Here is a 25,005-nt window from a genome sequence, read left to right as displayed (position 1 = left end):
CTTTCCTTTTTCTTCCAAACTGGAGTAACTTGTGTTGTAAGTGTAATTTGAACTACGCTAGAAATTAAAGAGTTTCCCTTCGGGGATCAATAAAGTATTTCTGATTCTGATAGAAAATTAATCAGCAGCTTTTTTGACGGTTAAAGTCATTTTTCGTGTAAAATCACTTCCTGGCTGCAGCTCCTCAGATGTCTGTAATGTTGTGTCGGACACGACGACACGGTGAAGGCGTCACTTTGGGCTCTGGGTCGTCGTGACGGCGTTTCTCACTGTTTTCACAAGTTAATCAAACCAATCGATCAACGGAGAAAAGAATCAGCAGATGGATCCAGAATGAAAAGCATCATCAGCTGCAGTCCATACTTAGAAAGTTGTACATTATGAGGTACTTTTCTACACGTTTTGTGCCTTGATGTGTTTCTGAAGGTGCAGAATGATGGTCCACTGTTGGTACTGTAGGAGTGTATGTGTGTGTGTGCGTGCGGAACCTTTACGCTTGTGTCTGAAAGGGAGCTAATTCCGTGTTGCACAGGTGTTACGCACATTTCCGCCAAACCTGTTCGGTAATGTGTTGCTGTCCCGCGGTGAGTGACAGTGGAGCTTATCGTTGAAGGTACCGGCATGTTAGAGTTTATTTAAAATAACTAAAGCAAACCGTGTTTTTAACGAAGCTGTCGTTTTACGTTTCCAATAGTTGTGTTAGCATGCTAGCTGAGCTAGCAGACAGTGACACCTGGATACTGTAGGTCAGAGGGATGTCAGTCACATGACTGTTATCTCGTTTTGTTAAATTTAACAACTTGTTTAATCAATCAATCAATCAATATCAATTAAGCTGAACTTAAAAGTAAATGTGTATTTACTCCGATAATCGTTCAGTGCTTTGTTTCGTGGTTAAAATAGCGCGCGAACCTCGACCAAAAACTGGAGAAATTAAGGCTTTTCTGTGTTTTAGCACACGGACAAGCATACTTTTATATGACTGGAGACATTTTCAGAAACGCCAGTTTTCGCTGGCGAATTCGGCATACATGTGAACCACCGACAGCACGATGAAAATGTAACGTTACGTTTATTAAAGTAATTCCAAACGCTCTTTACTGGCCGAGGGTAATTCACATTTCCAGCTCGACCTGCATTGTAAAGGTGCTGCTTAGAGAGCGAGTCATATGCCGAATTGAAGAGTGGCTTTTACCAAGTTGGGAAAAGTATTTTGTTTTAATTTAGTCGTATTGCAACAGGCATGAGATATATATGTTGTGTAAAGTGTAACTTGTTTGAACGGAGTTTGGTTCGGTGCTCTCAGAAGATAATGTATTGGTTGAATTTGTTTTGCATAAAATAAAGTCCTGAATCAATTAATTAAACGACAACGATTTTGATAATTTATGAATTATTTAGGTAATTATGCAAGCAGAAGCAAACATTTGATGGTTCTTAAATGTCAGAATTTGCTGCTCTTGTCTTAACATTGTGATGGACACAGTTTTCTAATGTGTCATAGACGATTAATCGATAATGAAAATGGTCATTAGCTGCAGCCACAAATCTTTATTATTAAAATAAGTAATTTTTCTAATTCACCTCTACAAACCTTTGCAGATATTTTATGTTTATTTTGAAGTCAAGTGTCTCTGAGCTGACTGGTGTTTGTCCTCCACCCAGGTGAGTTTCCAGACCCAGCTTCAGGTGTGGACCGACCGCAGCCCCGGCCATGCTGCTCCCCCTCCTGGTACGTCCTCAGGTGTTGTTAACGCGATGCGTCCGGACGTTTCGCTGCAGCGCTCCGAGGACGCTGCACTCTCAGGCTGAGCACCTCCTGCGGCGGAGGCTTCCCCAGCGCGTCCACACTCCGAGCCGAGGCGCCAAGAGCCGAAACAGGAAGTCCAAGAGCCAGGAGGAGGAGTGGAAAACCAGGAACAAGACGGTGCTGACGTACATCACCGCCGCCGGGGTGGGGATGATCGGCCTGTCGTACGCTGCAGTGCCGCTCTACAGGCTCTACTGCCAGGTGAGGACAACAAAACAACAACAACTTCCTGTTCCACATGTTTTTCACCTCCAGCCTGCAGGTGTGACCGCTGTGTTTCTGCCCGTCAGGCGTCGGGGCTCGGCGGCACGGCGGTGGCCGGCCACGACGCAGATCTGGTGGAGACGATGAAGCCGGTGAAGGAACGCGTCCTCAAGATCACCTTCAACGCAGATCGGCACGCCAGCATGCAGTGGAACTTCAAACCGCAGCAGACGGAGATCTTCGTAAGACCCGGGTCCTCCTTCCTCAGTGGGCCTCGTACCAAGACCTTCTGTTCCCAGTAGTTTCCGCCCGTTCACGCCGACGCGCCGACAGAAATGTCAGAGCAATCATTTCACGTGAAGTTTAAGAGAAGCAAATATGAGGCGGTCGACTCAACGTTACGTTTAGAGAATATTATTCACTCGCTTTGTTCAGAACGAAACGCCTTAAATAAAGTGAGTGCAAACTGCTCTTCTTCTTGTTTTAGTTGGCTTTTGGTATTTAAACTCCGAAAGTCAGAAACACGAAGGTGAAGTCAAAGTGCGGAGACGCGTGGCGCGAGCTTCATTCGTGCCAAAGAGTAAATTCAAAATACGAGAACACGAATGCGTCGCGTTCTCTTCGACCCCTCGAACCTGCCGCCGAAGAACGTCTCGTCGTTTGAACCGCTGGGGATTTTCAGTGCGTTTCCTTCGTTTTAAAGCGAATGTTAATGCGGTCGAAGCCCTGCGGCGCGTCACGTGAACCAGACACGTGTAAGCGGCGGACATCTTTGCCAAATGAAGCCCACCTGAAGTTAGGACGCTGTGTTTTATTTGGCAAAGATTTCAATCCAAGTGTCTTACACCTGCGACCGCGACGGCTGATTTCTCGTCTCTCATTCGGCACAAACTCCGTCACTATCTCACACATCCAGTTCATTTTCAACCTCAGTCCCGACGCAGCACCAGCCCTGTTCTGGTCCTGCCTCAGGTCTGGAGCCAGCACCAAAGGTCTGGAGCCAGCACCAGCCCTGTTCTGGTCCACTCAGGTCTGGAGCCAGCACAGCCCAGTTCTGGTCCTTTCTGGAGCCAGCACCAGCCCTGTTCAGTCCTGCCTCAGGTCTGGAGCCAGCACCAGCCCTGTTCTGGTCCTGCCTCAGGTCTGGAGCCAGCACCAGCCCTGTTCTGGTCCTGCCTCAGGTCTGGAGCCAGCACCAGCCCTGTTCTGGTCCTGCCTCAGGTCTGGAGCCAGACTAGCTGTAAAGGGTTTCTGTGTGTGCTTGTTTTGCAGGTGGTTCCAGGTGAGACGGCGCTGGCTTTCTACAGAGCAAAGAACCCCACAGATAAACCAATCATCGGCATCTCCACCTACAACGTGGTCCCCTTCGAGGCGGGGCAGTACTTCAACAAGATCCAGGTAGTCTGTAGCTGCCGGGTCCTCCAAAGTCCACAAGACCTGTTCCAGGTCCCAGGACGCCTCTAGTGTATCCTTGACGGTAGAATAATGTTTCTGCGTCCAGCTGTTGAACGTGTGGTTCTCCGTCGTCTCTCCGCAGTGTTTCTGCTTCGAGGAGCAGCGTCTGAACCCTCACGAGGAGGTGGACATGCCCGTCTTCTTCTACATCGACCCGGAGTTCGACGAGGACCCCCGGATGGCCCGAGTGGACACCATCACCCTGTCCTACACCTTCTTCGAGGCCAAGGAGGGTCAGAAGCTCCCTCTGCCCGGATACAGCTACAACTGATCCGTCGACAGCTGAGACGATCGTCCAGATTCTGAACCAGGAGCCTGATTCTGGTTCAGAACTCGGTCCGAGGAAACGCCAGGTGCAGACTGTTTGTTGAGACCGAAGGACGTTCCTCACTATACGAGTGGTGCGTTTAATCTGGAACTCAGCAAGAAGAAGAAGAAGCTCCGCCATACTTGTTGTTGTTCCCCGTGTCTCGGAGTATCGGAGCCACTGTTGGGGGGAAGCGATTCAGAGATTTTCAGAATAAAGTCGAAAAATTTCAAGAAAGCGTTTTAATATTTGTCGACAGTCAGAGGCCTAACGTCGTAGTAAAGAGGTGCAGCCGGTCAGCTTTTACAAGTTACAGCTTTCACCAATAAGCTCCTTGTTAATAGAGATTTTAGGATATTGAAATACAGCGAAACATGACGTATGAGTCAATAAGACGTCGCCGAGGCGACCTGGCGTCCTGCAGGCAACTGTGAAGGGATTACAGCTCTGAAGTAACGTGCCGGCAGCCGGAATCCGCCTGCTGCGCGGTCGGAGTTGTTGCCCCGTTCGAGGCTGCGTGCCGCTCTGCATCGGAGGCATTTTCCAAACCGCGTCCTCGTCTACAGCCGCGACGCGGAGCAGCCGCCAGAGTCCAGACCGCAGCACTCGGACTGATCTGAGAATAACACGCGCCTTTTGTTCCGTCTTCATAACGCTGCAACTTAATTCTCAAAATATCAGATCAGATTATTTTCCCAACAGTGGCCCTAATGCTCCGTCGTACATCCTGGAATTGTTTAATGCAGTCATTGAAAAGTCCTGGAAAAACTGACTGATCCCAGAAACCTCTTGAAACGAGTTTTTAAAGTATTAGTCTGTAAATTCCTCTCACTCCGTCGGCTGATGTGTTAAGGGAACTCTTTCTAAGGAAAGGGTGCGTTGGATTGGTTTTTCACTTGCAGGCGTTTGTTTCTCTTCGCTCGTGGTCGCGGCGGTGAGACGAGGAACAGACAGAAACTGAAAACTGTGTTCTGCTGCCTGAGAGACTTTATGGAAATCAGTAAATGTGTGATTTAACAGCCGCCGAGGCTTCTGACAGTTATCGCAGCAGATCGTTGTTCTAAAGATAAATCAATAAATTATGACTGAGTCTGAACTCCTGCAGAGATTTCGCTGATTTCAAACAGCGAGAGTAGAAGAAGAAGAAGAAGAAGAAGTCGACCCGAGCGACTGAACGGGCAGATTAAACATTTAGGATGTTTGACTTCCTGATGGAAACGGAGACGTTTCACCAAAACATCTTGAGGAAGAAGGTGATACTCTGACGGTTAAAACACGTTCAGGTGTTTTTCTTTCTTCCTTCTTCCTTCCGTTCACTGTTTATTTATTCATGATGACGTCCTGTAGTTAAAACTAGGTAAAAATAAAACTGACCTGAATGACTGAGAAATGATGTGACTGTGGTTTTGTTCTTGAGTTTGTTTTGGAGAAGAAGAAGAGCCCGTTTCCTGTTGAAGTTAAAATAATTGATCTGCCTCGTTTTGGACGCCAGGTGGCAGCAGAGGAAGAGGAGCTGTAGAAAAGTGAAGCTTAACATGAAGGTGTAACTTGTTTATAGACTCTGCTCTTTGTCCATTTCTGACAGCAGCAAAGAATTCATATTACGGCCTCGAAAAATAATTTAAATTAACACATTTCCCTCCTTTTCTGAAAGACATTAACTCATTTAAGATCATTATAAAAACGTGTTATAAAACTTGAATGTAAATGTGAGTTTATTTTGAAGGTGTGTTGATGGCAACGTTGAAGGCTTTTATTTTGTAGGCTCAGGCAGGAAGTAGTGCGCTCATCTGCGCAGCTTGACGTCACGCGGGGAGCGAATCCAACGTCTCCAGCGTCAGGTCCGCGCACCAGGTTGCCCTAGCAACTCGCAGGATGGACCAATCAGACGGAGGCAGCGACACCACCTCCCCCGGAGCAGGGAGGCGGAGGGAGGGGGGCCACAGATCCGTCAGTTCTTCCTCCCCAGTCCGGAGTCCAGGAGCCGAACTGAACCGTTTTACCTTCGTGCGTAAAAGCGCGGTGTGTCCTGTGCGCGCGGCCGGCACAGTAACCCCGTCATTTGGTGGCTCACGCTGGACAGTTGTAGTTCTCCGGGACCCGGTCTGCACCGGGTGACCAAACTGTTTGTTGCATGTAAACACGCAGAGGCTCCGTAGTGGATCGTGGAGGGACTTTAACCGTCGCGGATTTATTTCGGCGGACTTTACGCGTCTCTCTCTCCCGGCTTGTCGCTCTGGACCGGGCTGTTGGAGGAGGGGAGGGGAGGGGGAGTTCGGCTCCGTGCTGCCGAATCTCATCTCATGATGGGACACGGCGGCTGTCGTCCGGCGCGAGGATGAGCCACAGAAGCAGCCCGGTGAGGGCGTACGACTTCCTGCTCAAGTTCCTGCTGGTGGGAGACAGCGATGTCGGGAAGGGCGAGATCCTGGCGAGCCTGCAGGACGGAGCCTCCGAGTCCCCGTACGGATACAACATGGGTGAGTCAGTGACCCCCGGGCCGGAGGGGGGGGTGTGGACAAAAGGTCGTTTTTTTTTTTTATCTTAAACCCACCTGTCATCCGCGCGCCGATTTCCTGTTTTTACGCACAGTTTACGCAGGGCGGACCGCGAGACTCAACCAGCGGATCAAACCGAGTGACAGCTCTCGTGATCAACACCAACTCATTCACACACACACACACACACACACACACACACACACACACACACACACACACACATTACCCGAGACACCAGTTGGAAACCAGCCTCTGAACTGGAAAACCTCCTTAACCACAGGGAGTTCAAAGTCTACACTGGGGGACAGTGGCAGGACGCACCTGAGTGCGTTTACTCAGGTGCTGTACTGAAGTACAAGTTTGAGTTCTTGTACTTCAGTTGAGTTCCTGCTACTTCATACTTCTACTCCGGTATTGTACTTTTACTGCACTTCATTTACCTGACAGCTTTAGCTAGTGGTTACTTTTCAGATTGTACATATAAAAACATATAAGCTTATTAAATTCACCACGTTGTTAAAGATTAAACCAGCGATTCACAGCCTTTTTGTCTTGTGACCTCTGATATAAAGTCAGTGTGTAGTCGCGTCTCCTCGTCATGTTTCAGAGGCTCTCAGCTGTTATCAGTTCCTCCAAAGAGACATTTCTCCTCTAAACTTCTCACATGGTTTCGTTTCAATAACTGTTCGAAGATTAGAGAAAAGTCCAAAACTGAAAACAGGTTTGTGTATCAGAACTTTGTTTCTTCTTCTTTCCTCTCCCATCAATCATCTCAGGACCCCTCAGATTTATCTGCTGACCCTGTGGAGGGGCCCGACCCCTAGGTTGGGAACCACTGGACTAAACTAGCTAACTGTGTATAAAGTAGTTAAAACTAGCTTGTGATACTTTAGGTACATTAAGCCGATACTTGTGTACTTTTACTTGTAATGGAGTATTTTTACATTGTGGCATTTGTACTTTTACTTAAAGGTCCAGTGTGGAGGGTTTAGCGGCCTCTAGTGGTGAAACTGCAGTTTGCAGCCATTTGAACTCCGCTCGCCTCGCCCTCCCCTTCCATGCGTGTAGGAGAAACTACGGCGGCTGCGAAACTCGAGAAAAACGCGAACGGCCCTCTCTAGAGCCGGTGTTTGCTTTGTCCGTTCTGGGCTCCTGTAGAAACATTCTGAATTTACAGGAAGGCTTTAACAGCGTGTGCAGCGTGAGCAGTTAACAGCGTGAGCAGTGTTAGCAGCGTTAACAGCGTGAGCAGTTAACAGCGTGTGCAGCGTGAGCAGTTAACAGCGTGAGCAGTGTTAGCAGCGTTAACAGCGTGAGCAGTTAACAGCGTGTGCAGCGTGAGCAGTTAACAGCGTGAGCAGTGTTAGCAGCGTTAACAGCGTGAGCAGCGTGAGCAGTTAACAGCGTGAGCAGCGTGAGCAGTGTTAGCACTGTGAGCAGCGTTAACAGTGTTAGCAGTGTTAGCACTGTTAGCAGCGTGAGCAGCGTTAGCAGTGTTAGCACTGTTAGCAGCGTGAGCAGCGTTAACAGTGTTAGCACTGTTAGCAGCGTGAGCAGCGTTAGCAGTTAACAGCGTGAGCAGCGTTAACAGTGTTAGCACAGTTAGCAGCGTGAGCAGCGTTAGCAGTTAACAGCGTGAGCAGCGTTAGCAGTTAACAGCGTGAGCAGCGTGAACAGTGTTAGCACTGTTAGCAGCGTGAACAGTGTTAGCACTGTGAGCAGCGTGAACAGTGTTAGCACTGTTAGCAGCGTTAGCACTGTTAGCAGCGTGAGCAGCGTTAGCACTGTGAGCAGCGTGAGCAGCGTGTATAGCGTTAGCACTGTTAGCAGCGTGAACAGCGTTAGCACTGTGAGCAGCGTGAGCAGTTAACAGCGTGAGCAGCGTGTATAGCGTTAGCACTGTGAGCAGCGTTAGCAGTTAACAGCGTGAGCAGCGTGTATAGCGTTAGCACTGTGAGCAGCGTTAGCAGTTAACAGCGTGAGCAGCGTGTATAGCGTTAGCACTGTGAGCAGCGTTAGCAGTTAACAGCGTGAGCAGCGTGTAGCAGCGTTAGCACTGTGAGCAGCGTTAGCAGTTAACAGCGTGAGCAGCGTGTACAGCGTTAGCACTGTGAGCAGCGTGAGCAGTTAACAGCGTGAGCAGCGTGTATAGCGTTAGCAGCGTGAGCAGCGTGAGCAGTTAACAGCGTGAGCAGCGTGTATAGCGTTAGCACTGTGAGCAGCGTGAGCAGTTAACAGCGTGAGCAGCGTGTAGCAGCGTTAGCACTGTGAGCAGCGTGAGCAGTTAACAGCGTGAGCAGCGTGTATAGCGTTAGCACTGTGAGCAGCGTGAGCAGTTAACAGCGTGAGCAGCGTGTATAGCGTTAGCACTGTGAGCAGCGTGAGCAGTTAACAGCGTGAGCAGCGTGTATAGCGTTAGCACTGTGAGCAGCGTGAGCAGTTAACAGCGTGAGCAGCGTGTTAGCGTTAGCACCGTGAGCAGCGTGAGCAGTTAACAGCGTGAGCAGCGTGTATAGCGTTAGCACTGTGAGCAGCGTGAGCAGTTAACAGCGTGAGAGCAGCGTGTATAGCGTTAGCACTGTGAGCAGCGTGAGCAGTTAACAGCGTGAGCAGCGTGTATAGCGTTAGCACTGTGAGCAGCGTGAGCAGTTAACAGCGTGAGCAGCGTGTATAGCGTTAGCACTGTGAGCAGCGTGAGCAGTTAACAGCGTGAGCAGCGTGTATAGCGTTAGCACTGTGAGCAGCGTGAGCAGTTAACAGCGTGAGCAGCGTGTATAGCGTTAGCACTGTGAGCAGCGTTAGCAGTTAACAGCGTGAGCAGCGTGTATAGCGTTAGCACTGTGAGCAGCGTGAGCAGTTAACAGCGTGAGCAGCGTGTATAGCGTTAGCACTGTGAGCAGCGTGAGCAGTTAACAGCGTGAGCAGCGTGTATAGCGTTAGCACTGTGAGCAGCGTGAACAGGCTGAATGAAGCCTGCAGTCTGCAGATGTTGATTTCTCCGGCGTGTCTGTGCTCGTCTCAGCAGCTGTGGGGAAACTCACAGAAACATCTTCACCTCCGTCAACAGACTCTGATTGATCGTTACATGAGACTCTGATTGATCGTTACATGAGACTCTGATTGATCGTTACATGAGACTCTGATCGTTACATGAGACTCTGATTGATCGTTACATGAGACTCTGATTGATCGTTACATGAGACTCTGATCGTTACATGAGACTCTGATTGATCGTTACATGAGACTCTGATTGATCGTTACATGAGACTCTGATTGATCGTTACATGAGACTCTGATCGTTACATGAGACTCTGATTGATCGTTACATGAGACTCTGATTGATCGTTATATGAGACTCTGATCGTTACATGAGACTCTGATTGATCGTTACATGAGACTCTGATCGTTACATGAGACTCTGATTGATCGTTACATGAGACTCTGATCGTTACATGAGACTCTGATTGATCGTTACATGAGACTCTGATTGATCGTTACATGAGACTCTGATCGTTACATGAGACTCTGATTGATCGTTACATGAGACTCTGATCGTTACATGAGACTCTGATTGATCGTTACATGAGACTCTGATTGATCGTTACATGAGACTCTGATTGATCGTTACATGAGACTCTGATTGATCGTTACATGAGACTCTCAGTAACAGCAGGAACAGGCTGCCGTCGCTCCTGCAGCTTCATTTAGTCTCAAACGCTTCCACAAAGAAATCAGGGCTGTCGAACAAGACTCGGCAGACTCGTGAGAAGCGTGTTCGTTGGTCGGAGCTGCACCCGCCTCAGATCTCAGAGTCAAAACTAAACAAGAGTTCTGCAGTTTGTAGATTCACTTCCTTCACTGATGTTTGTGATGATGGACAGAATTAAAGGAATGATACGTATTGTACAGCGGTGGAGGAAGTACTCACATCCTTGGAGGATTTTGTACCAGGATTAGTTATTTTTTCTCATGCTGATTTATTGTCTCATACACGAATATTATTATTTTCATGTTTTTTCTTCCACGTGTTTGAGAACAGAGCAAAGGTTTGTTTTGTTCTGTTTTCCGTCCAGATTTTGATTCTTATTTCTGAATTTCCTGCAACTTGTCAAAAGTAATTCCTTTTGGAAAAGGTTTTTATCTCACGGATCAGAGTTTCTTTGTAATAAGTTAAATAATTATTTTTTAAAATTTACCACAACGTGCAAATATAGAAACCTTCTTCATATTGTTTAACATCATCTTCCTCGTGTGTGTGTGTGTGTGAGAGGCGCTGTATTAATAAACGCTGGCAGGCAGCTGCTCATGACTCACGCTGACTCTGCAGGCGGCGTCCAGGACGACTCGACTCGTTCAACGCTTCACACACACATTACAGATGATGTAACGCGCGCTCCGGCGGCCATGTTGGAGGTCTGCAGCTTCTGGCCAACAGTGAGTGACTTCATACATGTAATAATTGCAATGTGAAGAAAGAGGGCTGCGTAGTGTGAGTGCGGAGAGCTGCTGCTGGAGCTGAAATGACTCATTGATCAGTCAAATGGCAGAAATTTAATCAGCAACAACTTTGAGAACCAGTTAATCACTCGTTATTTTTAAGACTTCTCTGGTTCGAGGGTTTCTTTGCTTGAGTTGACGATGCTCGCTGCAGTAAGTGCAACAAAATCCGACATCATCGCAGTCTCTTCTTCACCTTCAGACGGACTAAACTTTGCTGCGAAATCAATTGATTTCAATCAAACTGATCAGTGGATTTGAAGTTAATATGCACATACTTTTCACGTCGAGTTCAACTTTTACGCACAAACTGTGAATTTCGACACGTCGCTCCGTGGACCAACAGCAAACCGTCTCGACGGGACGGACTGTCCGTCCTCTCAGACGTCAAACATGGAGGAAGCTATCGTAGCTTGTTAGCTGTGTCACCATCCAGTTATTGGATCCCTTATTGTCCCGTTAGTGAGCAAGCTAACCAGCTTGCTAACTGTAGCTCGTTAGCTCTGCAGTAACTCTTTATTAAAGGAATAGTTTTGGGAGAGTCAGATGTTCAGATTGATGCCACTCTCATGTCTGTACGCTAAATATGAAGCTACAGCCAGCAGCTGGTTAGCTTAGCTTAGCATAAAGACTGGAGACAGCTAGCCTGGCTCTGTCTAAGGGTAACAAAATTCAGCTAACAGCACCTCTGCAGCTCACTGATTAACACGCTATATCTTGTTTGTTTCATCTGAACAAAGACTGAAGTGTAAAAATGACACCTTGGTTATGTGTCGGACTATTTCTTGTCCCGTCTCGTGGTTTTAAGAAACATTAGGTTTGTTTTTACTGCCTTTACAGGCAGAGAATAGTTTAAAATTCAGCAGCCGTAAATCCACGCAGCACTTTCATGTTGTCGTGTGTTTTTATGCACCAAAGCGACGGCAGAGCTTTGTGTTCGACGGGATTTTACTGCACAGCTTTAACGCCGACGTGTCGCTGCTTCGCTCTGTGACTCTGATAAGACGAGTGGATCCTCGCATGAAAGTAAATCTCTCCTGCCGCAGCTTCAGTATTTGAAGCGTTGAGCTGACGTGCGGAGCGACAACAGAAAAGGCCTCGCTGCTTCAGACTGCTGACAGAACCAGCAGCAGCCTGCAGGGAGGAGGTCAAAGGTCAGGGATGACTGGAAAAAGGAAAACGTCAGCCTGGATGGATGAGAGGAGCTCTGAAAAACAGTTTGAGTGGGTGGATTTTTATTTGTTTATTTAGCTGATAACTGGATTTATCTACGAAAGTACTTTGTTTGCTGTAAACAGCAAGTTTTGATCTAAACCGTTCGAGAAGTTGTCCCCCCGCGCCATGTTTATAGAGTAAACGGTTCTGCGTGAAACCAACAGAAACGTCATGTTTCCATCATGGCTTTCCACCATCTGAGCTTTTTAATGACGTCGTCTCGCTGCGTCCTCTTCTTCTTCTGCGGTGCTTGAACAGCTGGAGGATCAGCTCCACCAGCTGTTCACCTCCATCAGCCAATGAGCTCGTGTTCTCGCAGCAGCAGCAGCGGGCGGAGACGAGCAGCGAGTCTGGGTCATCGTCCTTTTAATAGGAGGTATGACGGGAGACGGAGACATAGCTGTGGTTGGCTGCCTCCCTAACGGGGAGCTTTGCGGTGAAACTGCGGGACGACTGCAGGCTCAACTGGAGCAGGATCAACGCCGTGGAGGCCGCAGGCGTCCCGGCAGGGGCTTCGCTCTTCAGCCAAGTCCGGAGAAGAGCTGCTATTACAGGCTGCGGTGGGAGGGCGGTGCCAAAACCACACGGGGAAGTCTTGATTACAGCTCGGAGAACACGCCAACGCGAGCTCACAAAAATGCACACAAACGCTCTCACAGTTTATTTTAGATATTTTATGGGCCGTTGGTAATTACTCACAAATGAGACAAATAAAGAAAAGCCAAATGTTTGTTTCCAATATGTTTTTAACGCCCCTGAACTGCTGTTTCGTAACATTTCTTTGGGGTTGTTGTGTAACCTCTTCTCAAAAACACTCCAGTCTTCCATTTTCTCAGCTGAACCTTTTGAAATCCCTGAGAGTCGAGCCTCAGGGAGACTTGACGAATGTGCGAGTGTGTGCGAGCTCGCGCTGAGAGCAGCTCGGTGGGGGTATAATGATGAAGAAGGTGGAGATGCTGTCGGTGTTGCCAGGAGAGGCTGACTCATTCCTCTGGATGTGTGATCCCACTCATACAGAGGGTGACCTTGGCTAGTGCATGAAAAATACAGAGATTTATTTATCTTTAATCAGCATCTCACTTTAGTGTTTGGACGACACGTGGTCATTTCAGCTGGAGCTCGGAGCTGTTAAATGTTTTCTGTGTAAATAAATAATAATTAGCACGTGTTGTGATTAAATTAACTGACTGACATTGTTCATTCATTGTCAGCTAACAGGACAGGAAGCTAACGATAGCTGCATTAAGTAATTGCAGGACTCAGCTAACGTAATTTTAGCATAGTTTAGCTAGTGGCAAAGTCCAAAAACAGTTAAAAAAAAAAACGTAAGCTAACATAACGTTAGCAAGATTAAGCCACCACAGAACAAGCTAATGTACGATTAGTGGGGCTAATCACCGGGTTAGCGGCATATATTTAAGAAGAAGATGCGCTGAACATTTTGTATTTGTGTTTGTGTTTGTGAGTGCAAATGAGAACAGGAAGCCGGTTGGAGACATGAAGTGAGGAAAGGTGGCAGATGGTTGAGAGGTGAGAGACGGACAGATGGAGGAAGGCGAGGACAGAGTGACGGTGACGAACCACCCGGTGTTAGGATAATGAAACATGGAAGGTTATTTTAGGTGAAACGGGAGGGCTGAACGTGATGTTAGACAGAGGTTCTGATACTGAATATTACATTTAGGAGACTTTCTACTCTCTGTCACACCACATGTCAGAGGTCAATATTTTAGTTTATGTGGCAGCTGGAGTTAGCGGATACGATGTTCAGTGTGATGGATCAGCTTACCGAAACAAGTCTCAAGCACATTTTTGAACAATTTGGAAGTGAACTTCAACCATTGACTGCCTGGAAAACAGTTCACAAGCCAAGGCCACGTTCAGACCGACTTTATCTCTTATAGCATCATGAACTGCTGGTGTCTGAGAAGCCTTCAAATTCACCGATCTGTTACTCAAACTGTATTTCATGTCTCAGCGGTACCTGAAGCAACACGCCCCCTGCGCTGTTTTTAGAGTCTGCAGCCGTGCTAGCAGCTCTGTGAGGCTGTACTTAGCCACAGCAGGGCTTTGAGCTAAATGCTAACATCTGTATTATGACATGCTCACAGTGACAATGCTAACATGCTGATGTTTAGCAGGTATGTTTACCATGTTCACCATCTTAGTTTAGCATGTTTGCATGCTAACATTAGCTAGTTAGCAGTAAACACAGCTGAGGCTGATGGGAGCGCCATCAGCTCTGCAGGTGTTTGGTCAGAAACCAAAGTGTCGGACGCGTTAACATGTCGACCTGATGGTGGCGCTAGATGGAAAGTCAGAGGATCAGCAGAGTGATTACAGTTCATCCTGAGGGGAGCATGAACGATGAAGCACGTCTCATCACAGTCCAGCAGCTGCTGAGATGCTTCAGTCTGGATCAAAGTGGTGGACAGACAGACAGACGTTACCATCCATAGAGCCACGCTGCTAGCACGGCTAAAACTTGCCCCATCACACTTTTATTTAGCTGTTTCACCATGTTACCACATGTTTCATGTTACCAAAGCTCAGCAGTTAACTTTCTGAGTATATTGTTAAAATTACTGATTAGAAATTTTAAACAAAACTAATATAATAAGAGTTTTAGCAGTCCAGAATTATCTTGTAAATCACTGGCTTAGTCCTTTGGTAGACCCCCACCATCACACACACACACATTCAGACCTCAGTGTTTGTCCCCACAGTGACACAAGTCCCCACGAGGTAGTGTGCAGTCAGGTTAAAGTCCCCACCAGGATATAAGAACATGAAACACACACACACACACCCAGCAGGCAGCTGCAAACTGTTTTGACGTCTGTCAACAAACCTCACTGTTCCAGCCTCTTACGTAACGCCACTTTCCCAAGATGCTTCATGCATCATGCATGCCTGTGTGTGTCTGCGTGAGTGTGTGTGTGTGTGTGATAACTTGAACATGTATATGTGTGTAGGTTGGACTGGTGTGTTGCTTTCCTCCCAGAATAACTCCGATCATATCACGTCCTGTTCTCTTGTTCAGACCTCCCTCCTCTCTTCGCTCTGATAGTCTGAAGTCTCTGTCTCGTCCTCTGATACTTCCTGCTGGTGAGCTAGCCGCTAACATGCTAGCCAGCCGGGAACATGCGAACACTAGTCGGTCACAATAGCTCTTATTCCCCCTGACGTTTCTTTCTACAAAATGGTGGAATCAGTTTATTTCCATGTAATCACCGTGATCAGCGGACTAACTCGTCGATGAATGGTTTACAGTTGTGAGACATCTTGTGACTTGTGATACAACTGTGTGAACTTATTGTCCTGTTAGTGACTGCGTTAATGACCTCGCTAACTGTCAGTTAGCGAGCTTTTTTTCCTTCTTCAATAACTTGTTGTTAAATAAAATGATGAACAGTCCTGAGAACAGATGTCAGTCAACGGTCCGGTACAGAGAAAATAGGAAGAAGCTTGAGGAGCTACTAGCGTGTTAGCAGTTAGCTTGCCAGCTATAATTCACCAACTAACTAGATCACTAAGCCTCCAGAGCTACATAGTTTGCAAAGACGTGCGGATGAATTTAGCCGCGCCACTTGGTGACGACCGGGCCTTTAGTGCGAACCAGTTTACCTTCGATCGACAACTAAAGGTGAACTGGTTTTGCTGGTGTAAGCTCACCAGGTAAACAGAGGTGGCCGGGCCTTAAGGCAGCATCTCTGCTTGTGTTACTGTAACTCATGGTAACTCTGAGCTCTTCTGCACAGCAAAGCAGCGAGCTGCAGTCGAGAGCATTTACATAACATATGTATCTGTGTGTGTGTGTGTGTGTGTGTGTGTGCGCACTTGGCAGCCATTGTTGAAACATCACAGTGGAGTGTCGTTACTTGCAGACAGCTCCTGATAATTACTGTTATAAAAGAGACGCTGCTTTTGTTCCTGCCGGGACTCGTGTGACAGCAGCCTGATATTAACAGCTAATCAAGTGTGTGTGTGTGTGTGTGTGTGTGTGTGTGTGTGTAACAGGATGGCCATGTAGAGGATGTTTTGAATAACTCGGCGTCAGTGATGAACTGTGTGTTTGTCTGAAGCTGGCGGGCGCTGGTACAAATCTCTGAAATACTGAAGTAAATCCGTGGCCGTCCCGGTTGGAAGGATGAGACTCTTCCTAATCTGCTGTCAGAGGAAACAGCGGGGATGGAGGCCGAGAAGTTGCTGGTTCTAATCCCCGTGAAACATCCTTACAGTGACGCTATTTAAAACCCTTTCAGTCCGTAACATTGTCTTTTTCAGAATAACCAGGGAGGACTTACACACACAGACAGAGTTTAGGTTCGCCTAGATTAAAAAGTTACAAAATGCATTTTATTAGAAATATTGTCAGACTTTGTTGTCAGATTTGATGTCTCATCACAGAACAGTGACGGTCAGTGACGTCGGGGAGGTTTTTGGTGAAACTGACAACAACTCTGCAACTAATAAACAACACAAGTGATGAAGCAACAAAGATTTAACTTCTGTCAGCGACGCAACCAAACCTCGATGCTCAAGTGTTGCTCGGGCCGCTGTAACGGCAGACGAGAAGGACGCACAGCCAAGTGTGGCGGTTCATTCTGCTCATAAGGGCCGGGGCCGGCGGTGTGTGGACTGATGTGGTTCCTGTGCACGCCGCCGCTCTGCTGCAGGCTTCGCTGCAGCCTCGCCTGGTCTGGAATGACCGGTAGCTAAGTGCTATGGTGGCTAATGTTAGCTAAGACATTTCTCTGTAACTGACATTATTGAGTGTCCCCCGACACGTCAGGCTAATCAGCATCTAACTGTGCCTCCTCGCACGTTTCCACTGCCGTCACGCCGCCTCCACAGTTCGCCCTGCGTTTTGTCAGAACCGTTATTCTCGTCACATTATGATATTTCTGCGTTTACTGAAGTAAAAGACAGGAGTGCTTCCTACGCTGTCGAAGTTACCAAAAGGATCTGGCACAATATATATTCAGTCCATCTGGATTCAGGACTCTGGTGTTTGGTCTGTTAGGATCTGCAGGATCTGAGTCTGCTTCCACGCAAACAGTTAGTTTGTGGTGCGAAAGCAAACGAAAGACAAACTGCTGTTCGGGCGCTTTCACGCCTGTGCTCATGAGGAACGAGCTTCAGCACCCCGACCCAAACGGGCAAACATACCAGAGTTCGTCTGAACCGAACCTTCATCGCTGGTTTCAAACATTTTCGGCAAAAAGCGTCACGTCGGGTTTCTTTTCTTCTTCCTCGTCTGTATCTGTTGCTTTTGTTTCTTATAACTCGTGTTTTATTATTCGTCCTGTTTTGTTTCAGGAATCGACTACAAGACGACCACCATCCTTCTGGACGGGAGGAGAGTCAAGCTGCAGCTCTGGTACTGTCGACGCCCACACACACACACACACACACACACACACACACTCAGATCATGTGATCTTCAGCAGCAGAGAGTTTGGACCAGAGATAAACAGGAAGCGTGTGCGGCCGCTGGACTGGATAAACAGCTGTTTCAGGTGACGCGGCCTCCGGCGGACATGTTGGCAGCAGCTGCCTGTGTTTCCAAACGTTAAGGACAGTTCGGTCTTATTCCTGTGCCTCCAGCTGACCGTTTGGTTTCTACGGTTTGGCAAAGGCTTTTCTTTAAAGTGACAGTTCACCCAAATCGCCCAAAATCACATTTTCTCTCGTCACTCCAGTCAGACGGCTTTGGTTTTATTTGATATCCGTCTGAGCTTTCAGAGTCAGAAACACTTGATTGATCCCCGAGGGGAAACTCTTTCGTCACAGCCGCTCGCTGTCACGCCAGCGCACACAGGAACAGAAGCACTGAGCAAAAACAATGGAGGTGAATGGAGTTTACAGTATATTGATTGAAAAGTGATGACTGCTCGTTATCTTTGTGGCTGGATGATGGTTTTACCCGAGTTCGGTGAGAACATGTAGCTCTCTGCCGTCTCTGTTTGTGTAAAAGCAGTTTTTCCTACACAAGTTAGGAATTTATTTACGGCGGCTTAAAGGAATGACTCAGCGTTTTGGGAAACGCGCTTTCTTCCCAGCACACAGCTCGACCTGAAATCGCAGACTGTGGCTTTCACATTTCTGCTCAAACGAACGAGATGCGAGGTGTTAATTAGCGAGTGTTAGAGGTGTTGGGAGGCCAAAGCATCGACCTAACTTGCTGTGCGCTTGTTAGGTCGGATTAATGCGGTCAGCGAGCAGCGGTGACACGCTCGTACGGGACTGTACGAGAACACTAAGTGGTCTAAAGGAGTCTGTCGGGACACCAAGAGACCTGACAGGTGAACTCTTTATTTTCCACCTCAGCGTTTGTCTCCAGGTGTTTCCAGGTGTTGAGTTCTACTGCAGATGTTTTTAAAGGTTGTACGAAGCCTTCGGAGTCTCAGAGGGAGCCGAGCGGAGTCCGATAAACGTCCTCAGGTGATGTCACTCGAGTCGGCGTCAGCGTCGGCCGGGGGCCGAAGGCGACAGGTTAGAAACTGCGGCGTCAGAAAGCGGCGAGCCGCGGAGGTCTGCCGGGCTCGCTGCTTTCTGACGCAGGCTGCGTTAGCCGCTGCTAGCATAACACACCACAACCTCACACCCAACAGTCAGAGGAAGAGTTGCATTGTGGGTAATGTAGGCGCCAGGTTTTGACAAGGAAGAATTAGATCCTTTCTTTAAACTGTCCGTCGTGAGCTGATGAATCAGCGGAGGACTTTTCCATGCAACCTGCAACTCTGCAGGTCATCTCACACTGACTCATGATTAGCAAAGTCCTTTTTTGCAATGCAGCTGCGCTGGAAGGCCCCGTCCTATCAGACTTTCAAATCAGCCTGCAGCCTCTTCTGAAAGGACGGAATAAAAATAAAAAGACACACAAACGTCTGACTGTGTTACAACAGCCGTCTGAACACAAACAGTCTCACCGCCGCGGCGACAAAAAGGCAAGTAACGCACGTGTGTTGCATGTAGACGTCCATGTTTTAAAACCTCCACACACTCACTCAGAGAAGAAAGACGTGGGAGGGATTATAGAAGCACACACACACACACACACACACACACACACACACACACACACACACACACACACACACAGTCATGGCTCTAACCTCGCAGCCCTCTCGGAGGTATTTTTAGAGCGGTTTTGCTTTTTAGCCGAGTCAATATTAAATTATTAATCTGAAACTTTGTTTGATGTTTAAGCGGATGAGACGCTTTAGCTCGTGTGTGTGTGTGTGTGTGTGTGTGTGTGTGTGTGTCGTGCGCGCCCTTTGCCTGGCTACACACACTTTGAGCACCGTCACAACAACAACACACACACATAACTCCTGTTTCGGGATGCTTCACCGTCACTTTCTGTTCTGACTCTTGTAAATGAGTTCAGTCCCGCTGATGGCAGCAGATGGCGTCTCTCCGTACCCGTTCACGATGAATCCTTCTGGTTTTGTTGGACCACCTGACTTTCACAGACCGGCTTCGCTCTGGCCCGGTCAGAAGCAGCAGGCCAGCAGCCAGCGAGCGTCCTCCCGAGCCAACCAAAACACTGCTCTGGTATTCAGCTCTGCTGTGGGGAAGCACGCTCTCTTTTCACAGAGAAAAGGCCCACAGCGAAAACTGTCATTCCAAAATAACAACGACATACAACTTTATTTAAACGCCACATTTCATACAGAACGATGCAAGAAAAGAGGACAGCTAAAATAAGTCCTGAGGCCAGGTCGTGGTTTCTGTCAGCGTCGAGTGCGATCGAGGCTTTCATTTTGCAACGAAGTCCCGAGTCAGGACCAGAGTCAACGAGTCTCAAGTTAAGTCCGGGACTTGTGTTTCAAGTCGTTATTTGTCTGTCTGCTGACACGTTTACCTCCTGCTCTGCAACGCGATTGGCTGGAAAGTGAGAAGCTGATTCGCGGCACGCTTTTTTTTTTTTTCTCCATTTTTTGGGCGCGGGGAGGAAATCGAGTTCAAGTCATCGATGTTCAAGTTAAAGTCGAGTGTCAAGTGTTTTTTGTTTTCAGGACACGAGTCTGTCCAAACATTGCTGCTGCTGCTGCAACGTCCGGGACCTGAAACGTACGACAGCGAGGAAATGTGTAAAAACACGAGCGCGTTGTTCAGAAGGGACATGATATGCAGCGACACATATTTGGATCCGGTCTCGGACCTGAATCGGACGTCTTGGCCTGTAGTTTCGAAACAGGAATGTTTAAGTGTTTGTTTAGATGGTGAAGATACTCCAGTAAGTTTCCTCAGAAGGTGAAAAGACTAAATGTTTACCTTTTTTTTTTTTTTTTTTTTTTTTTACATCAGGCAAAATCATCATAGGTTAACATAAGCGCTCAACATCAAATAAAACATAAGAAGAGGAAAAGAAAAGGGAAAGAAATGAATAAAAATACATAAATAAAGACTTATACATCTCAATTTGTATTCAGATAAGATGTCCATTTTTCCCAATATGCTTCACATTTCTTTTGGGTCTCAGAGAGAAAGTTAAACGTTCCATAACGTAAATTTCCTTAATTATTTCTATCCATTCAGCAATTGTCGGGGAATCTTTACATAGCCATTTCCTGGTTATTGCTTTCTTGCTACCTGCTAAAAGTATTTGTAACAAATATCTAACTGACTTCCTCAGCCCTGTTGGTAGATTTCCTAAATATATAACACTGAAATTAAACTCGAGCTCTGAGCCAAATATTGACCTAATTGCCTTCACCACCTCTATCCAATACGAAGAAATAATAGGACATTCCCAAAAGATATGGAAGTGACCAGCAGACATATTACCACACATTCTCCAACACCGACCATGTTCAGGATTGTTACTCTGTGCCATTTTTATATTAGGGGTTATAAAGAACCTTAAAATGTTTTTCCAGGTGAATTCCCTCCACAGACCTGAGCTACAGGTGGTAGATAGTGTCCTGCATATATTTGACCAGTCATCTTCGCTCATTTTTATATTAGCTTCTTTTTCCCACCTCTTTTTTACATACATTGTTGAAAGTCCCCTAATGTTTACCTTTTTAAAGGTGCGTGTCAATTTAAACGTTAGCGTCTGTGTGAAGTAGCTTGACCTTTGACCCTTATGTCTCAACCCCTGACTTGTTGTTCTCTGTGCTGCTTCAGGGACACGTCTGGCCAGGGACGATTCTGCACTATCTTCAGGTCCTATTCCAGAGGAGCACAGGTAAGTTCCTTTCATGCTGCCACACCTGTGCAGTCCCATGTGTTACCTGTGAGACACGCACGTCTCAGAGGCTGTAACACTAAAACGATGCTGCGCAGCTAGCCGCTGTGGAGTCAAGTTTGAGCTCTGCTGCACATTAAAGGTTAGCTTTCTTCTTCTGGACGGTTTTGAGCTTCATTATAATATATATGATTACATGTGCGCATGCGCCAACGTGTTACAACTTTCAGCTTTTCTTATAAAGCCTGAGTAACTTTAGCGGACTTATTTTATTATTATTTCTATTTCTATTCTATTAGTGCTTCTGTTCCTGTGTGACTGACGTGACAGTGAGCAGCTGTAACGAAAGAGTTTAATAGGCTGTTTGAAAAATTGGGGTTTTTTTTTTTCTTTGTCAAGCAGCAGGGGTTGCCCTGCTAACTGCTATCTTAGCCGAGCTAATGTTGAGTTAGATTTAGGTAATAATTAGCTAATGTTGGTTTGCTGGTAGTTACCAGCTAATGTTAGCTATATGTCCTACTAGCTGACGTTGCATTACCGGGATTTTAGACCAGTTGATGTTATGTTAGCGATGTGCTCTGTTATCTGATACTGCATTGCTGGCAGCTTAGCCCTGCTAATGCTAAGTTAGCTTTGTGTAGCTGAAGTTGGATTATTGATAGCTTAACCCTGCTAATGCTGAGTTAGCTTTGTGTAGCTGAAGTTGCATGACTGATAGCTTAACCCTGCTAATGCTGAGTTAGCTTTGTGCCCTGTCGCTAAAATTTAGCCCTGCTGTGATATCTTTGTGATATGTTACCTGCTGGATTTACGTAGTTTAGCCCAGCTAATGTTATGCTAGCTGTGTTCTCTGTTAGCTGGCCTTGGATTAACAGTATGTTAGCCCAGCTAATGATATGCTAGCTGTGTTCTCTGTTACCTGGTCTTGGATTAACAGGAGTTGAGCCCAGCTAATGTTATGCTAGCTGTGTTCTCTGTTAGCTGGTCCTGGATTAACAGTATTTTAGCCCAGCTAATGTTATGCTAGCTGTGTTCTCTGTTAGCTGGCCTTGGATTAACAGTATTTTAGCCCAGCTAATGTTATGCTAGCTGTGTTCTCTGTTAGCTGGCCTTGGATTAACAGTATTTTAGCCCAGCTAATTTTATGCTAGCTGTGTTCTCTGTTAGCTGGTCTTGGATTAACAGGAGTTGAGCCCAGCTAATGTTATGCTAGCTGTGTTCTCTGTTAGCTGGTCTTGGATTAACAGGAGTTGAGCCCAGCTAATGTTATGCTAGCTGTGTTCTCTGTTAGCTGGCCTTGGATTAACAGTATTTTAGCCCAGCTAATGTTATGCTAGCTGTGTTCTCTGTTAGCTGGCCTTGGATTAACAGTATTTTAGCCCAGCTAATTTTATGCTAGCTGTGTTCTCTGTTAGCTGGTCTTGGATTAACAGGAGTTGAGCCCAGCTAATGTTATGCTAGCTGTGTTCTCTGTTAGCTGGTCTTGGATTAACAGGAGTTGAGCCCAGCTAATGTTATGCTAGCTGTGTTCTCTGTTAGCTGGCCTTGGATTAACAGTATTTTAGCCCAGCTAATGTTATGCTAGCTGTGTTCTCTGTTAGCTGGCCTTGGATTAACAGTATTTTAGCCCAGCTAATGTTATGCTAGCTGTGTTCTCTGTTAGCTGGCCTTGGATTAACAGTATTTTAGCCCAGCTAATTTTATGCTAGCTGTGTTCTCTGTTAGCTGGTCTTGGATTAACAGGAGTTGAGCCCAGCTAATGTTATGCTAGCTGTGTTCTCTGTTAGCTGGTCTTGGATTAACAGGAGTTGAGCCCAGCTAATGTTATGCTAGCTGTGTTCTCTGTTAGCTGGCCTTGGATTAACAGTATTTTAGCCCAGCTAATGTTATGCTAGCTGTGTTCTCTGTTAGCTGGCCTTGGATTAACAGTATGTTAGCCCAGCTAATGATATGCTAGCTGTGTTCTCTGTTACCTGGTCTTGGATTAACAGGAGTTGAGCCCAGCTAATGTTATGCTAGCTGTGTTCTCTGTTAGCTGGTCCTGGATTAACAGTATTTTAGCCCAGCTAATGTTATGCTAGCTGTGTTCTCTGTTAGCTGGCCTTGGATTAACAGTATTTTAGCCCAGCTAATGTTATGCTAGCTGTGTTCTCTGTTAGCTGGCCTTGGATTAACAGTATTTTAGCCCAGCTAATTTTATGCTAGCTGTGTTCTCTGTTAGCTGGTCTTGGATTAACAGGAGTTGAGCCCAGCTAATGTTATGCTAGCTGTGTTCTCTGTTAGCTGGTCTTGGATTAACAGGAGTTGAGCCCAGCTAATGTTATGCTAGCTGTGTTCTCTGTTAGCTGGCCTTGGATTAACAGTATTTTAGCCCAGCTAATGTTATGCTAGCTGTGTTCTCTGTTAGCTGGCCTTGGATTAACAGTATTTTAGCCCAGCTAATTTTATGCTAGCTGTGTTCTCTGTTAGCTGGTCTTGGATTAACAGGAGTTGAGCCCAGCTAATGTTATGCTAGCTGTGTTCTCTGTTAGCTGGTCTTGGATTAACAGGAGTTGAGCCCAGCTAATGTTATGCTAGCTGTGTTCTCTGTTAGCTGGCCTTGGATTAACAGTATTTTAGCCCAGCTAATGTTATGCTAGCTGTGTTCTCTGTTAGCTGGCCTTGGATTAACAGTATTTTAGCCCAGCTAATGTTATGCTAGCTGTGTTCTCTGTTAGCTGGCCTTGGATTAACAGTATTTTAGCCCAGCTAATTTTATGCTAGCTGTGTTCTCTGTTAGCTGGTCTTGGATTAACAGGAGTTGAGCCCAGCTAATGTTATGCTAGCTGTGTTCTCTGTTAGCTGGTCTTGGATTAACAGGAGTTGAGCCCAGCTAATGTTATGCTAGCTGTGTTCTCTGTTAGCTGGCCTTGGATTAACAGTATTTTAGCCCAGCTAATGTTATGCTAGCTGTGTTCTCTGTTAGCTGGCCTTGGATTAACAGTATGTTAGCCCAGCTAATGATATGCTAGCTGTGTTCTCTGTTACCTGGTCTTGGATTAACAGGAGTTGAGCCCAGCTAATGTTATGCTAGCTGTGTTCTCTGTTAGCTGGTCCTGGATTAACAGTATTTTAGCCCAGCTAATGTTATGCTAGCTGTGTTCTCTGTTAGCTGGCCTTGGATTAACAGTATTTTAGCCCAGCTAATGTTATGCTAGCTGTGTTTCCTGGATGTCGGATAGTTGATAGCTGAGCCCTGCTAGTGCTCTGTTAGCCATGTGCTGATGATGGACAGTCAGCAGCTTGTTCCGTCTCAGTCCAGGTATTTTAAACATGTCAGAGCTGTTTGTGAAGCTGAAATGAAGCAGTTTTCCACGTGCGATGCTGAGCCGAAGCTGCTGAGAGTTCTTCGTCGTGGTTCTGACCTCAGACAGACGGAGCGGAGAGGATGTGTGAGGACATTCATCCCACACATCAGACAGACTGCCTCGTTATGTTCCCAGTGCAGAAGAAAAGAAAACGCTTTTCATTGAATGAAGCTCTGTTGTTGTCATCACTCATCTGGCTTTTAGTGGGTACAGAGGAGACGTCGCCATGGCAACGGCGAGGCTAAAAGCTGATCATGAATCTTTACTGTGTGATTTTTATTCAGCGCCAAGTCAGATGCATCAGAGCTTTCGTAAAAAAAAAAAATCTGAGTTTCCCCGAGTGTAATTACAACTTGGATGCCGTCGTGAACAAAAAGCCACAAGTCGGAAACCGTAAATGAAGGTGAGCCACGCGTGACATTAATGTGGCATAACGCACCGGGGCAAAATCCACGTTTTCAAGCGTT

The 25,005-nt window shown here is 46.7% G+C and overlaps 2 protein-coding genes across 3 annotated transcripts in view; both read left to right on the top strand.

Annotated features, from left to right (window-relative positions):
- Positions 1-461: 461 nt before the first annotated feature.
- LOC122867436 (cytochrome c oxidase assembly protein COX11, mitochondrial) lies at positions 462-5,166 on the top strand. 2 transcript variants are annotated; one of them, XM_044178240.1, is made up of 5 exons: positions 462-584; positions 1,666-2,011; positions 2,101-2,256; positions 3,287-3,412; positions 3,552-5,166. In XM_044178240.1, the coding sequence occupies exons 2-5, from the start codon at positions 1,715-1,717 to the stop codon at positions 3,738-3,740; spliced, it is 768 nt and encodes a 255-aa protein (XP_044034175.1). In that variant the 5' UTR covers positions 462-584; positions 1,666-1,714; the 3' UTR covers positions 3,741-5,166. The 2 variants fall into 2 exon arrangements, with proteins under 2 accessions (XP_044034175.1, XP_044034174.1); XM_044178239.1 differs by having other exon boundaries at positions 490-613.
- Positions 5,167-5,313: 147 nt separating this feature from the next.
- Positions 5,314-25,005, top strand: part of rab40b (RAB40B, member RAS oncogene family) — a 27,601-nt gene continuing 7,909 nt past the window's right edge. The window contains exons 1-3 of the mRNA XM_044178238.1: positions 5,314-6,256; positions 17,312-17,372; positions 21,131-21,191. Coding sequence (XP_044034173.1) covers positions 6,115-6,256; positions 17,312-17,372; positions 21,131-21,191 — 264 coding nt within the window. The 5' untranslated portion in view covers positions 5,314-6,114. The remainder of the gene's footprint in view (positions 6,257-17,311; positions 17,373-21,130; positions 21,192-25,005) is intronic.

The sequence above is a fragment of the Siniperca chuatsi genome, linkage group LG20 (assembly GCF_020085105.1).
Source record: "Siniperca chuatsi isolate FFG_IHB_CAS linkage group LG20, ASM2008510v1, whole genome shotgun sequence".
NCBI classification, from domain to species: Eukaryota; Metazoa; Chordata; class Actinopteri; order Centrarchiformes; family Sinipercidae; genus Siniperca; species Siniperca chuatsi.
The sequence above is the reverse complement of the archived record's forward strand: the minus strand, read 5'-3'. Positions and strand labels throughout refer to the sequence as shown.